Source organism: Silene latifolia, chromosome 6 (genome assembly GCF_048544455.1).
Source record: "Silene latifolia isolate original U9 population chromosome 6, ASM4854445v1, whole genome shotgun sequence".
Classification (NCBI taxonomy): Eukaryota; Viridiplantae; Streptophyta; class Magnoliopsida; order Caryophyllales; family Caryophyllaceae; genus Silene; species Silene latifolia.
The window spans coordinates 41,893,242-41,907,078 of NC_133531.1; the positions used below are offsets into that span (position 1 = coordinate 41,893,242).

General features: G+C 39.1%; 1 protein-coding gene and 1 long non-coding RNA gene across 2 annotated transcripts; one reads left to right on the plus strand and one right to left on the minus strand.

The window, feature by feature from the left end:
- The first annotated feature begins 1,045 nt into the window (after positions 1-1,045).
- Positions 1,046-5,864, plus strand: LOC141588009 (uncharacterized). The gene is made up of 2 exons (XM_074409469.1): positions 1,046-1,183; positions 5,268-5,864. Exons 1-2 carry the CDS (start codon positions 1,046-1,048, stop codon positions 5,862-5,864), a joined length of 735 nt encoding a protein of 244 aa, XP_074265570.1.
- A 5,775-nt stretch (positions 5,865-11,639) lies between these two features.
- On the minus strand, positions 11,640-13,238 carry LOC141658729 (uncharacterized). The gene is made up of 3 exons (XR_012549378.1): positions 13,019-13,238; positions 12,584-12,918; positions 11,640-11,789 (listed from the first exon to the last, which is right to left on the minus strand). It is a non-coding gene; the product is annotated as an uncharacterized LOC141658729 (long non-coding RNA).
- Positions 13,239-13,837: the final 599 nt, after the last annotated feature.

A 13,837-nucleotide genomic window follows, 5' to 3' on the forward strand; every position in this document is an offset into this window, starting at 1 on the left:
CTAGATTACTTGACTGAATGATCATGGTGAACCGTCTGTTTTCGCTACTTTCCTTATCTGCTTAGTCCTTTTTCTCTGCCGTATTCTCTTTCTTACTCTCATTAGTTTAGAACAATACAATTAAAAACCCCCCAATTTGGTTACTGTGACGAACTTAGACAAAGCTGACAATTTCCCATCTCCCTGTGGAGATCGACCCGACTTCCCTAGCTATATTAGTTAGAGCCAGTTGGTTATTTTTGATAGGTATACGACTGCCCTGTCAAATTTTGGCGCCGTTGCCGGGGAGGTGGCGCAATTTTGTTGCTTTATTTAAGTTTGTTTCTCGTCTCAAGGAATTTATTCCTTGAGACTGATCTCATTTCTCCAAAGTTTTTGATTAGTTTTGCAGGTTATCTGTTTTCCTTTGTAAATTCTATTTGCCAGAATGCCGAATATAGCCAGCCATTCAGAGCCGAATGTGGATTCCCTTCCAAAAGGTTTCTTACTACCCATTACTGATTCGGGAACCTTTGGAATCCACCCATCTTACATACAGCTGGTCGAGAGAAATCTCTTTAGGGGGTACCTGAAGAAGATCCATGCAGGCATATAGATCGAACTGTTTACAGAGTATTGCTCTACCATTCCTCTTGCTGCTGGGGTGACACAGGACAAAGTGAAGGGAGCTCTCTTTCCCTTTTCTTTAGCTGATGATGCCCGGGAATGGTTGAGGGATTTAGATAGGGAGGCAACCGGTGTAACTGACTGGAGTTCCCTTGCTTTGGCCTTTTACAGGCGATATTTCCCACCGCAGCGCACTAATGCCTTGAGAGCTCAGATTACTTCTTTTGAGCAACTACCTACTGAAGATTTGGATGGGGCGTGGGCGAGGTTCAAGAAGCTCGTTCGTTCTGTGCCTCACCATGGTCTCAAACGTTGGTTCCTTTGTACCCAGTTCTACAACGGGTTATATCGAAACCAAAGAGCTATTCTAGATAGTGTAGCTAAGGGGAGATTCACGAAGAATGTTGAAGATGACCAACGGTGGCGCCTTATTGAAGAGATGGCCATTCATATTTCAGAATATAGAAATCCCCGAGGTAGTGAGCAAGTCAATGAGTTGGTAGTAGCTGCAGTAGAAAGTCCTAGCAAAGGTCTAGGTAATGTGGAGATTACGAAAGCTGTGAGTGAAATCGCACAGGTCTGTTCAATCACTGAGCATGTGGAGATATGCGGTAGATGCGGCATGGAAGGGCATGACCCTATTTAGTGTCTGGCAAGTATAGAGCGCGTCCTTGCTTATCAGAAATACATGCAAGGAGTTCCTTTTTCTCAATTGTATGAAGAGATGAAGAATGTTTCTACTCTTTCTACGCCAGCGCCGCAACCGGTCTCTCCTTCTGCAAACGAGGAAATTGCCGAACTGAAATCTTTGATGTTGAACTTAACACAACAGTTCGGGGAGAAATGCAATAGGAATGGAACCGTCATAGTTGAGTTGAGAGAACAAGTCGCACAGTTAACACTCGCGAAAGACCAAGCCAACCTTCTACCGACATGCGATCCAGTTAATGCAACAAATATCCAAAGTGGCCTTGTTCATGAGGGGCCAAAAGTACCAGAAGACGGGGTTATGACAGCTGACAATACCCCGGATGATGATTTGGATGAATTTCTAGACGAAATCCTTGCTGCGTGTTCTTTAGATACTCGATCGAGTGAAAAATCTACTCGATCGAATGAAATAATTCATCCCATCACTCGATCGAGTGATAATTGTGGTCGATCGAGTAGTGCCTAAATCACAGATGGTCGATCGAGTAATATTCTTACTCAATCGAGTAAAATAGCTGAAGAAATCATTCGATCGAGTGATAAAAATGATCGATCGAGAAAGCCTGAAAAAGAGGTCACTCGATCGAGTGAAGAAAGTGGTGGATCGAGTAAAAGCCAATGTGAAACCGCTCGATCGAGTGGTAAAAGTGCTCGATCGAGTACCAGAAGCAGCGGAGACCCTATTTCACTATCTAATTCCGCTACCGTGTCATCTTCCCCTGTTGTGGAGACGTCACGCACTGATAAAGGTAAAGCGAAAGTCGCGGGTCCACTCATTGCTACCAGAGTACCCTTCCCAAGTCGTCTGAAGGACGCGAAGATCGAGCGACAGTACGGTAGGTTTGTGGACGTTGTGAAGAACCTCCAGTGCTTCGTCCCTTTTACCGAACTTGTTACCCAGGTACCTACTTACGCTAAATTTATGAAAGATATTGTGACGCTTAAGAGAGAGCTAAGTGAATTTGAGACGGTTTCATTTATGGAAGAGTCTAGTAATTTACTTTTAAATAAGGCTCCACCTAAAATGAAAGACCCGGGTAGCTTTTCTATTACCTGTGTTATAGGCAATGTGGTTATTGATAAGGCTCTTTGTGATCTAGGAGTCAGCGTCAGTGTCATGCCCATGTCTGTCTGCAAGAAATTGAATATGAATCATCTTAAAGTGACTAACATTTCTCTACAGATGGCTGATAGATCTGTTAGGAGACCCTTAGGTGTCTTAGAGGACGTGCCTGTGAAAATAGGCAAGCTCTTTATACCAGTAGATTTTATTGTTCTAGACATAGCTGAGGACACCCGGACCCCAATTATATTAGGAAGACCGTTCCTTTATACAGCTGGGGCCACTATTGATGTCAAACAAGGGCGTTTGACTCTTGCAGTAGGGGATGACGCGATTACCTTCAGTCTGCCTAGTACTTTGGCTCGGCCAATGATAGAGGATACTTGTTATTCGGTTGATATTATTGACGAGTCTAATTATGACTTATGGTCGGGTTCTTTCATGAAAGACCCACTAGAAGCTCTTATTCATTTAGATGAGTGTGCAGATAGCCCAGATGACGATGACGCTGTGATGGATTTGCTTATAGATGATTTAGATGAGCGTGGACTCACCGACGCTGAGGGAGAGCAAGTGGAACAGATGATTAGCACTCTTTGCTCCATTGAGGTAAAGGTACCGGAGCGTAAGCCTCTTCCTTCTCATCTAAAATATGTTTTCTTAGACGATACTGAGCAATATCCAGTCATTGTTAATGCTAAGCTTGATAATGATCAGCTGACTTCCTTGTTAGCTGTACTTAAGAAAAACAGGAAAGCATTGGGTTATTCATTGGATGATATCAAGGGGATTAGTCCTGATATTTGTATGCACAGGATAGAGCTGGAGGAAGATCACAAACCTTGTAGACAGGGTCAGCGCCAGCTGAACCAGAAGATGCAAGATGTTGTGATGGCTGAGGTAATGAAGCTGCTCGACGCAGGTATTATCTATTCTGTTAGTCATTCTAAATGGGTGAGTCCAGTGCAGGTAGTCTCGAAGAAAGGAGGGACTACCGTGGTTAAGAATGATAAGAATGAGTTAATACCCACTCGAGTAGTGACTAGTTGGCGGATGTGTATAGATTACGGACAGCTTAATGCTGCCACCAAGAAAGATCAATTTCCCCTTCCTTTTATTGATCAAATGGTAGAAAGGTTAGCTTCTCATAAGTTTTTCTGCTATTTAAACGGGTATACATGGTTCTTTCAGATCCCTATCCACCCAGACGATCAAGCTTAGACTACATTTACCTGTCCTCAAGGCGTGTTTTCTTATCGCTGGATGCCTTTTGGTTTATGTAATGCCCCTGCCACCTTCAAAAGGTGCATGATGGGGATATTTTCAAAGTTTATTAAGTCTATTATGGAAGTTTTCATGGACGATTTCAGTGTTTATGGAAGTGATTTTTCTAACTGTCTGTCTAACCTTGATAAAGTGTTGCAGCGCTGCATCGAGGTTAATCTCGTGCTTAACTGGGAGAAGTGCCATTTAATGGTCAACGAGGGAGTTGTCTTAGGGCACTTAGTTTCTGATAGGGGAATAGAGGTTGATAAAGCAAAGGTGGAAGTGATTCAGCAATTACCTCCTCCTGTTAATGTTAAGGGGGTGAGAAGTTTCCTTGGACACGCCGGCTTTTATCGCCAGTTTATCAAGGATTTCTCAAATATTGTTAAACCACTTACACAGCTGCTACTTAAGGATGCCCCTTTTGTGTTTACTGATGACTGTCTTTCTGCTTTTCACAGGTTAAAGCAGGCCTTAGTCTCTGCGCCAATCATACAGCCTCCCGACTGGGACTTGCCGTTTGAGATAATGTGTGATGCCAGTGACTATGCACTAGGAGCGGTGCTAGGCCAATGGAAAGACAAAGCTTTAAACGCAATCTACTATGCGTGCCAAACTCTGGATGAGGCTCAAGTGAAGTACACTACCATCGAAAAGAGCATAGGCGTAGTTTATGCCTTAGAGAAATTTCGTTCTTATTTGATTGGGTCAGAAGTTACTGTTTTTACTGACCATGCAGCTTTGAGGCACCTCCTTCCTAAGAAGGAGGCTAAACCACGGCTATTGAGATGGATACTCCTTCTTCAGGAGTTTGATTTGCTGATTAAGGATAAGAAAGGAGCTCAGAACGTTGTAGCTGATCATTTGTCGCGACTGTCGCGACAAGAAGGGGAAGATTCTCTACCTATTGATGACTCTTTCCCTGATGATACTCTATTTGCTGTATTATTGTCTATTGTTAACCAAGAGCTTTGGTATGCAGATATAGCTAACTTCGTTGTCAGTGGCAAGCTGCCGCTTGACCTTTCTCATCAGCAGAGGAAGCGTTTTCTGTATAACGCTAAGCAGTATTTCTAGGATGATCCTTATTTGTTTAAGGAATGTGCAGACGGTCTCTACAGACGGTGTATTCCGCAGTGGGAGGTTAAAATAGTCCTGGAAGGCTGTCACTCCTCTTCCTATGGTGGTCACCACGGTCCATCGCGCACCGTGGCTAAGGTACTTTAGTCTGGTTTTTACTGGCCTTCTTTGTTTGCTGATGCTAAGTCTTTTGTTTCAGCTTGAGATGCTTGCCAACGATCAGGGAACATTTCAAAGAGACATGAGATGCCACAAAATGGTATCTTAGAGGTTGAGGTTTTCGATGTCTGGGTCATTTATTTCCAAGGACCGTTCCCGTCTAGTAAAGGTAACAGGTACATTCTAGTGGCTGTAGATTATGTGTCGAAATGGGTTGAGGCAATTGCCTCACCTTATTGTGATGCCAAGACCGTGATAAAATTTTTTAAAAAGTCATATTTCCCCGATTTGGTGTCTCTAGGGTCGTCATTAGTGATGGGGGAATGCACTTTAAAGAAAAGAAACTAACTTCCATTCTGTCTAAAGTTGGTGTCATCTGCAGGAGCTGATAGCTGCCTACACCAATGGAATATGGCATCTGCAGACTGGGTTCACCACAGCTAGTTGTTATCAATGGCTTATGGGGATCCGTCCTAAGGTAAGTTGGGAAAGGGTGATATGGAATGAGTGGGTGATCCCTAAACATCAGATCATGGGCTGGCTTCTAGCTCATGGAGCTCTCAGAACCAAAGTTAAGCTGATCAGGTATGGGGTGGATATTGATGACAGGTGTTGGCTTTGTGGACAGGCACCAGAAGACTTGGAGCATCTGTTTTTTGGGTGTGAATACAGCACCAGGATAGTACATCAGCTGCAACAGAAAACTGGGTTGATATTACCAGTTTGCAATGCACTGGACTGGTGTATGCAGGATATGGGTAGTAAGATGCAGAAGGGGGTGAGAGCAGGTCTGGTTGTGGGAGCTGTTTATCACATATGGTATCAAAGAAACAAATGCCGGAATGAGGGTGTTCTCCTGAGGCCACACAAGGTTGCTGCAAACATAGTTCAAGACATGAAGATGAAAGTCCATGGTAAAGGCAGACATAAGTTTACTATCCTAGAGCTTGATTGGCTTAAGGATATTGGTCTCATGTAACTGAGCTTTGGTCGTTTTGTAATTCTTAAACTCCTTTTTTGATATATATATATATATACCTCTCACATTTCACCAAAAAAAAAAATAAAGTTGGTGTCCAACACCGGCGTGGTTTGGGGTATCATCCCCAAACTAGTGGTCAGGTTGAGGTCTCTAATCGCGAGTTGAAAGAGATCTTGTCTAAGGTAGTTTTTAAATCACGGAAGGACTGGAGTCTTAAGTTAGAAGATACATTATGAGCCTACAGAAATGCCTTTAAGACATCAATTAGTGCATCACCTTATAGGTTAGTTTGTGGGAAATCATGTCACTTACTTGTTGAATTGGAATGTAAGGCTTGGTGGGAAATTCGTGAGCTTAACTTTGATCCTAAGTTGTGTGGTCAGAATCGTCTTTTACAGCTAGATGAGTTGGAAGAATTTAGGCTTAATGCCTATGATAGCTCGCGCATTTATAAAGAAAAGACGAAGAGATGGCATGACAAAAGAATTCTACCTCAGGAGTTTCATGTTGGGCAAAAGGTCTTTCTTGTTTAATACCCGATTGCGATTATTCTTGGCAAGTGAAGTCCAGGTGGAGTGGTCCTTATACGGTGACGGCTGTTACCAAATTTGGATCCGTGGAGCTCGAAGATTCCGAAGGAAGTAGGTTCAAGGTGAATGGGCAATATGTGAAGCATTATCACGAGGCAAATGAAGCAGACAATCGTGTTGAAGTCTTGTACTTCGACGAGCTAGATGCGCCAGTTAATTGATGCCAGAAAGGTCGTGTAGGACCTCTTAAACATGCGCTCTCCGGGAGGCAACCCGGACTATTTTATTGTATTTTTGTTGAACTATTTCCCTTCCTGTAGTTTTTTGTTGAACTTTAGACGCTGTTCTATACTCCCTTTGTATTCTCCTTGCTTTTTATTCGCGTTTTGCAGGTGTATCCACTCGATGGAGTAGTTTTTCTACTCGATCGAGCACTTTTGGGATAATATTCACTCGATCGAGTGATATATATACTCGATCGACAAGCTGCAAAATCACGTTTACTCGATCGAGTGATTATTTTACTCGATCGAGTCCTTCCAGACACTAGTTCACTCGATCGAGCAATTCCTAGCTACTTGATCGAGTAGTTTTGTCTTCTAGCTGCTACTTTACGTCTATTGAGCTACTGCTTGACTTCCTTTAACCTCCCATATTCATGGTCGGTTTGGGGAGGTCCCTCTTCACGACGTTTTGTAAGTATTCCGACTCCACTTATCCTTTTCTCCTCAGTTTACATTTCTTTCCCTATTTTTGGTACAATCAGGGCATTGTACGGTTTGGTTGGGGAGGTATGTATCCATATCTGTGTCTGCATGTTTTCTTGCATTTTCGCTTGCTTGCACGTTTCATTATTTTCGCATGCATAGTCGTTTTTAATTCAAAAAATCACATAAAATTCAAAAAATTTCACGTTTAATTTGAGTCGGAACGTTTGAACTTTGACGCTACATTGAATCCTTTCCTCTGCCTTGCATATTCTTGACATATAGTTGGCATGATAATGTGCATGATCTACGAGTTTTTGTTTCTCTCTTATCTGAACAAATAGACTTGACTCACATATCGGCAAGTTACATTACATTCTGTGGTTAGAGATTTATAAACCGGTGACATTCATGACCGGTTTCATTTAGGATGTGAGTAGTACTCTCTTTAAGACATGTAACATCAATTTGCATAAACATGAGTCCAGTCTTCTTAATACCTGTATGCATTCGGTCTGTGGATGGTGACACATGTTAGGAGAGGCAGTTCCCTTTTATTTCATTCTACCCATGAGCCCCACATAGCCAAATTGCCTTTTTGTCCTATTAGCTACTATCTATAATTTTTCCTACCCTAGCTAAGCTAGTGACGAGTAGCTGTTTAGAATGTTTTATTGCAGTTTGGTTATTTTTTATTTGAATTCAGAAGATGGTGGAAGAATTGAAGGGAATGAAAGAAAAAATGATGAATGAAAAAAAAAAAAAAAGAATGAAGAAAAAAATGATAAAGAAAAAGAAAGAAAAAAATCATGTGCAGAGATATGAGAAATTGTACGGATGATTTTCACTCCCATGTCAATTTACATCTTATGGGGAGTTGACAAGTTCTTGGTGTTTCGTGAGTTGAGTGCATGGATTTTGCGCCGTTTTGTTTTATTATATTGAGTATGAAGTTGGGATGCAGTTCAATTTTTGGATTCGTTGTTGCTAGCCTGGCTATTAACCCCACACATCCAAATTAATCTTAGCCCCTTCTTACCCATTACCTCACTTACCCAAATGTAAGTCCTCGGCATGTGTCTTGGTCATTAGTATGGTTGGAATGCATATGTACGGTTGTAGAGACTTTATTCATGATCAACTGCATGCATGTTCTTACAGGTCGAGTTAGGTGAGTGTCTTTACTTCTTTCTATCTTTCACATATATACTCACCTTTTGCCTAATTTTGAGTGATGAGCGACCCGTGAGAGTCCGATATCTTTTGAGTCTTGCAAGGTCGACTGTTCAGTAAGTTTGAAACATTGATTTAACTCGTTTGCACTTATCATTTGCCACTTTGTTAGTTGTTGCATTAAACTGGCTTTGGTGGGTGATTTGTAGCTGATGTGTTGGTCCCGTTCCATTGTTTATTCTTAGTTGCATTCATAGTTTGCTTGGGGACAAGCAAAGGTTTGGTTTGGGAAGATTTGATGCGTGTATTTTATATAAGGTTTTTACCTCATTTTTACACGCATTTCTGTACTATTTATGTAGCATCTGGCTACAAATACCCCCGAATATTCTACTTTGGTTCGTTTTATGTAAATTGCAGGAATAAACCAAAGAGGAGCTAAATCGAGCCTAAAGTCGTCCCATTTGCATGCATTTATGAAGAACAAGGAGCCGGAGCTTGGAATCTATCACTTTGAGGACGTGTGAGCTAGTTTCGGAAAGTGTTTAGTGCCTAAACGTACCAAGATAGATTGATCGACTACTTTTCTAGTCGTTCGAATGCTTTATATAATGAGGTTACTCGAACGAGCAGTCCCAGTATTCAATCAAGTAGGCAATACAAGGAGTTACTCGGTCGAGTGGTTTAATTCCACTCGATCGAGGGGTTTGGTGCTTAGTTGCTCGATCGAATGGTTTATTTCCACTCGATCGAGTAGTTTGGCCTGTATTAAAGTTTTTCCGCCTATTTTCGTATGGGCTTTTGTAATTTAGTTATGGATTAGGTTTAGAGAGGATTTTCGCTTACTACTAATACAGTAGACTGCGTAACTCTCCTCATTCACTTTTTACTCTATCATTTCCTACTGTTTCTTGGATTTTGCTCTCTTTCTACCCTTTTGCTACTCGAATTCGGATTTGTGATCGGTATTATTATTCCTTCTTAATTCCTTAATCTTAATTGTTGCTTTATTTCTTTCTTTCCTTTGTTGCTATCATCTTTGCCCTATTCAATCTCTATTAGCTTTGTTAGTATGTTTAATTTCAATTATCTATAGGTTATTGTTGTTGATTCAATAGTGATGCATAACTAATTTCCCCTTCTAAGACTAGGGGATCCATGATTATGAAGGGATAGTAATCGATTTATTAGGTTAATGTTGGTGTAGTCTTTGTTGTTAATTGCTGCATTTGTATGTATCTGTTTAATTGAGTCGACGCAATTAGGCATTTAAATCATAGTAAACCTTGACCTGGACCGAAAGGTTGGAAAGGGCGAGACTCGTAGCGAACAATAGGGCACTATAGTGAGGGCGAAAGCTAAGCTATTTGTGCTTTAGGGCGAATTGAGACCGAAAGGAGATATTCACTGCTCTTTAGACTATACTTGCACTAACCTGAAACCTAGATTACTTGACTGAATGATCATGGTGAACCGTCTGTCTTAGCTGCTTTCCTTATCTGCTTAATCCTTTTTCTCTGCCGTATTCTCTTTCTTACTCTCATTAGTTTAGAAAAATACAATTAAAAACTCCTCAATTTGGTTACCGTGACGAACTTAGACAAAGCTGACAATTTCCCATCTCCCTGTGGAGATCGACCCGACTTCCCTAGCTATATTAGTTAGAGCCAGTTGGTTATTTTTTATAGGTATACGACTGCCTTGTCATATAACACTTATACATACACATCCTTCATATGACATCTTTTATGTATGACTTCTCATACATATTTGTTTTATACATGTATATCTTCTTATACATATATGTATAACTTGTTATACTTATTATTCTTTATGCACATAACACTCTTACATGCTAACCATTCCTTAATGAGGCTCATAACATTTTATAAGCATAGGAATGTAACCGTATAACCTTTTACACGAAATTCATTAATTCCTCCATTCAACAAAAGTAAATCCTCAGTGCTTCTCAAGTACTCAAGGATGCTCTTGATAGTAATCTAGTGACACTCACTAGAAAATGATTAGTAATGACTTCTCATATTCTCAACATGATAAGTCCCGACGAGAGAAGCTTTTAGCATATTTAATAGATCCTGTAGCGAAAGTACAAGAGATCAAATTAATTGTTCAACAACTTGAACGAGTCAAGAATCTTATCACATAACACTACTACAAAAATAGGCTTAGAGAACTGTTGAAATGATCTTTAGATAAAGCCTTAGAGGCGTTCTTTAGGTCAGCATTCTCTAAAGCTTATAAAACGGTTGGAAGAGGCGCTTTCTATTCACAATCATAGAGAACTGTTGAAATTATCTTTAGAGAATGCCTTATAAGCGTTCTCTTTTCATAGGAATAGAGAACGGTGGGCTTAGCCAACAATTCTCTATTCTTCTTTTTTTTTAAAAAAAAAAAATACTACTACGTATATAATATAAATGGAGAAATATTGAAAATTAAAACAAAGACACAAAACAGGAGAAAGTAGTCACTTTTATTACTCCAAACCTAGCATACACCGTATCATTAATCACCACCCCAAACACCATATATACTGAAATACGCTTTATACCAGCTTCTGATTTGCAAATAATAAGTTATGCAACTAACTTAAGATACACCTATTATACCATAAATACTGAATTTCCCTCTTACGACCTCTGCAGCATGTGTTCCATGTCCTTAATTATTTCCTATAGCATGTCTTCATTAGAAGAAAACCAGTTGCAACCTGCTGCAACTATCCATTTGCATCCATAGGTGATAATTGTAATGCAGCAAGTCAAGCCATAACCACCATATATGAACTGCATCCATAGATGATGACTTGATGATAATTCAATTTCCCTTATAAATTGCTAGCCACATGATGTGTCAACTTAGACAGGCATATTAATAATACAAGTTACTAATTCAGATACGATGAACTATTACGTATATTATGCAACTAGAAAAAAGAATCATTGTTTGGTATGAAACAAAAAGTAAAAACTTACTGGCTCATTAGTGTTTGATACTTGTGCTATCTTCAGTCCCTTGTATAATCTGTCATATGAAAATTTACAGACAGGAAATGATATCAGATTGAATTAAGAGATGTCTGGTAAGAATAAACAAAATTGATCATAACTCAAAGGAACTTTAAGAAATTTTCAGAAGTACATGAATATTTTGGAGATGTCATCTTTAAAGCCCGTAACAATACACTAAAATTGATCAGAATATAAGCTCACTATTATACCCAACAACTAAAATGTTCCAGTAATCACAAGTTTAAGGATAATCAACAATTTTAAAGATAATTGAGAAATAATTATCAGTAGAGATTGTTAAGGAAATTAGAGTAATAGGAAGATAAGAATCTACCTAAAGGCAACCATCACTAATTGAGAGATGTGAATATGTGATTGCCAGCAGTGAAAAACATACCAAACAGCTTAGTGAAAACCTTCTTCAATTGGTCCACAAGTTCATTCCTCATGCTTTATAGCTCCCGATGCAGCAATCACCTGTAAAAATACGACATAAATATTCATACTTAAACGAAAAAATTACGGTCAGCGAGGTCGTGGTGAGCGTAAGATACAATTCTAGTGAGCGACACCAATTAGCAAAAGATACAATTACAATGGGCGGTATGGTGAAAATCCCAAATCATGATGAGGACTTAACCACGATAATTCAAAAATTAGCTACAAAAACAGAAATACAAATCACGATTATTACTCAAAATTAGAATCTTACAACAACCAGGATGGAGAATACCATAACACAACATATCAGTCCTGTCACCCATAAAAAAGAAATTTATAACTTTTTGCCAAGCGAATCTATTGGCTTACTTTAATAAGCAGGACTAACTAAAGTAAAGCAAACATATATCAAGGTTTAATAATAAGAAAGAATGTAATGTAGAGTAGAGAATATGGAAAAAAAAGTGATACGTGTAATTAAATCCTTTGTGTTTCAGTAATGCTGCTGACAGAGAGTACCTAGAGCAACCTCCATCAGCTCGTAGAGTTTCAAATCACAATTTTAAGCAAAAATTTGACTTCCAACAAACACAACACACATGCCATATACTCCAACTTATCGACTAGGCTACTTGTATGACTAAAGCATAAATCAAGGCAGACATTGAGTTTGGTTAGTATCATTATCATACAACAATCAAGTTTAGCACAATAATCGTTTTTGTTGTTCATAGAATCATAGTACAATATAAGAGCTTCAAGTAAGTCATAGTCCTTAATACCAAAGAATCAAACATCAATCAAATAATGAAAGAAAAACAGAACGCTACCTTGGTTGATCCTGGTTGTGACATCCGAGGCCTCTTGAAGCTGTGGAAAAACATGACAGACCCCATGTTCATCAATTACGAAAATGTGATATTGAGGTAATATCTAACATAATCAAATGAGACATATAAAATCAATACAAAAAAGCCCAATAATTGCAGCACATATATACGAATACTGAGGAAAGCACATGGAATACGAATATATTGAATACAAGAGGTGTGAAACAAGAAACAAACCTCACTTCTATCAATTTTCGTCAATTTTCCTCTTTATTAAAAAAATCCCCAATTTCTAGGGTTTAATAAAGTAAAGACCTTAGATTAGCAAAACCAACCTGCAACTTTCAAAGAAACAAGTAAGTTTCTCGATTAATATGCGGAATTCGAACCGTGACAAAAATAAATTCTCAAAATTTTGGAGTAATGTGAACAAACCCTAGAAATTTCGGACCAGATGAAGAGGCGGAAAGTGGTGGTGCACAGTTGTGATGCGATCTACGATGTAAGGGAGTTGGTGGCGGTTCTCGATAGTCGACGAAATACGGGTGATGGAGATTAGTGAGGGTGATGGAGATTACTGAGGGTGAGGATTAAAGGGGTTTATTCAATTAAAAAACATGGGGGGTTGTATCTTTGTTTTGCTAAGTAGAGTGAAGTACGGTGTATAATACTCCGTAGATTAATAGGATTATTATTATTATAAAGAATAAAGGAAAAGTCGGATGGGTTTTAGTCCGATTATTTTTTTTATTTTTTATTTTTAATAAATGTAGAGAACTGTTAATATAAAAGGCGTTCTCTATTCTTTTTTTACATAACGCTTATCTAAGAAAAGCGTTCTCTTTATTTCTAGAGAACAGTTATCTTACTGGGCCGTTCTCTATTAGGCGTTACTTATTCCTATCTTTGTAGTAGTGTAAGTCTCTTGACTATAATGCTAATATCCATAGAGATATATCTCATTAGATCCGGATATTTAATATGCGCCATGCTACTCTGAAGTATTCACCCGAGAATATTTCTAGTCACTAATATATCAAACACATATTTAGACTAATAAACATCACCTTAGCTACATTTCTAGTCACTAATATGTCAAGCACATATTTAGACTAAGAAACTTACTTTAGCTCCCACTAAACTCCATATATCATCATGGTACCTCGACACTCGAGTAATACCATTTTGATAGACTACATGGTTGAACCCAAAGTTCCAACTCTTTGACGTATATAGATCACAAAAGGGATCTTT

Bases quoted from the DNA above. Each gene is read 5' to 3' on its own strand.
- LOC141588009 (XM_074409469.1), top strand. From the start codon at position 1,046: ATGGCCATTCATATTTCAGAATATAGAAATCCCCGAGGTAGTGAGCAA. The intron at 1,184-5,267 runs GTCTGTTCAATC...TGTCATCTGCAG, and splicing joins CTGTGAGTGAAATCGCACAG to GAGCTGATAGCTGCCTACAC.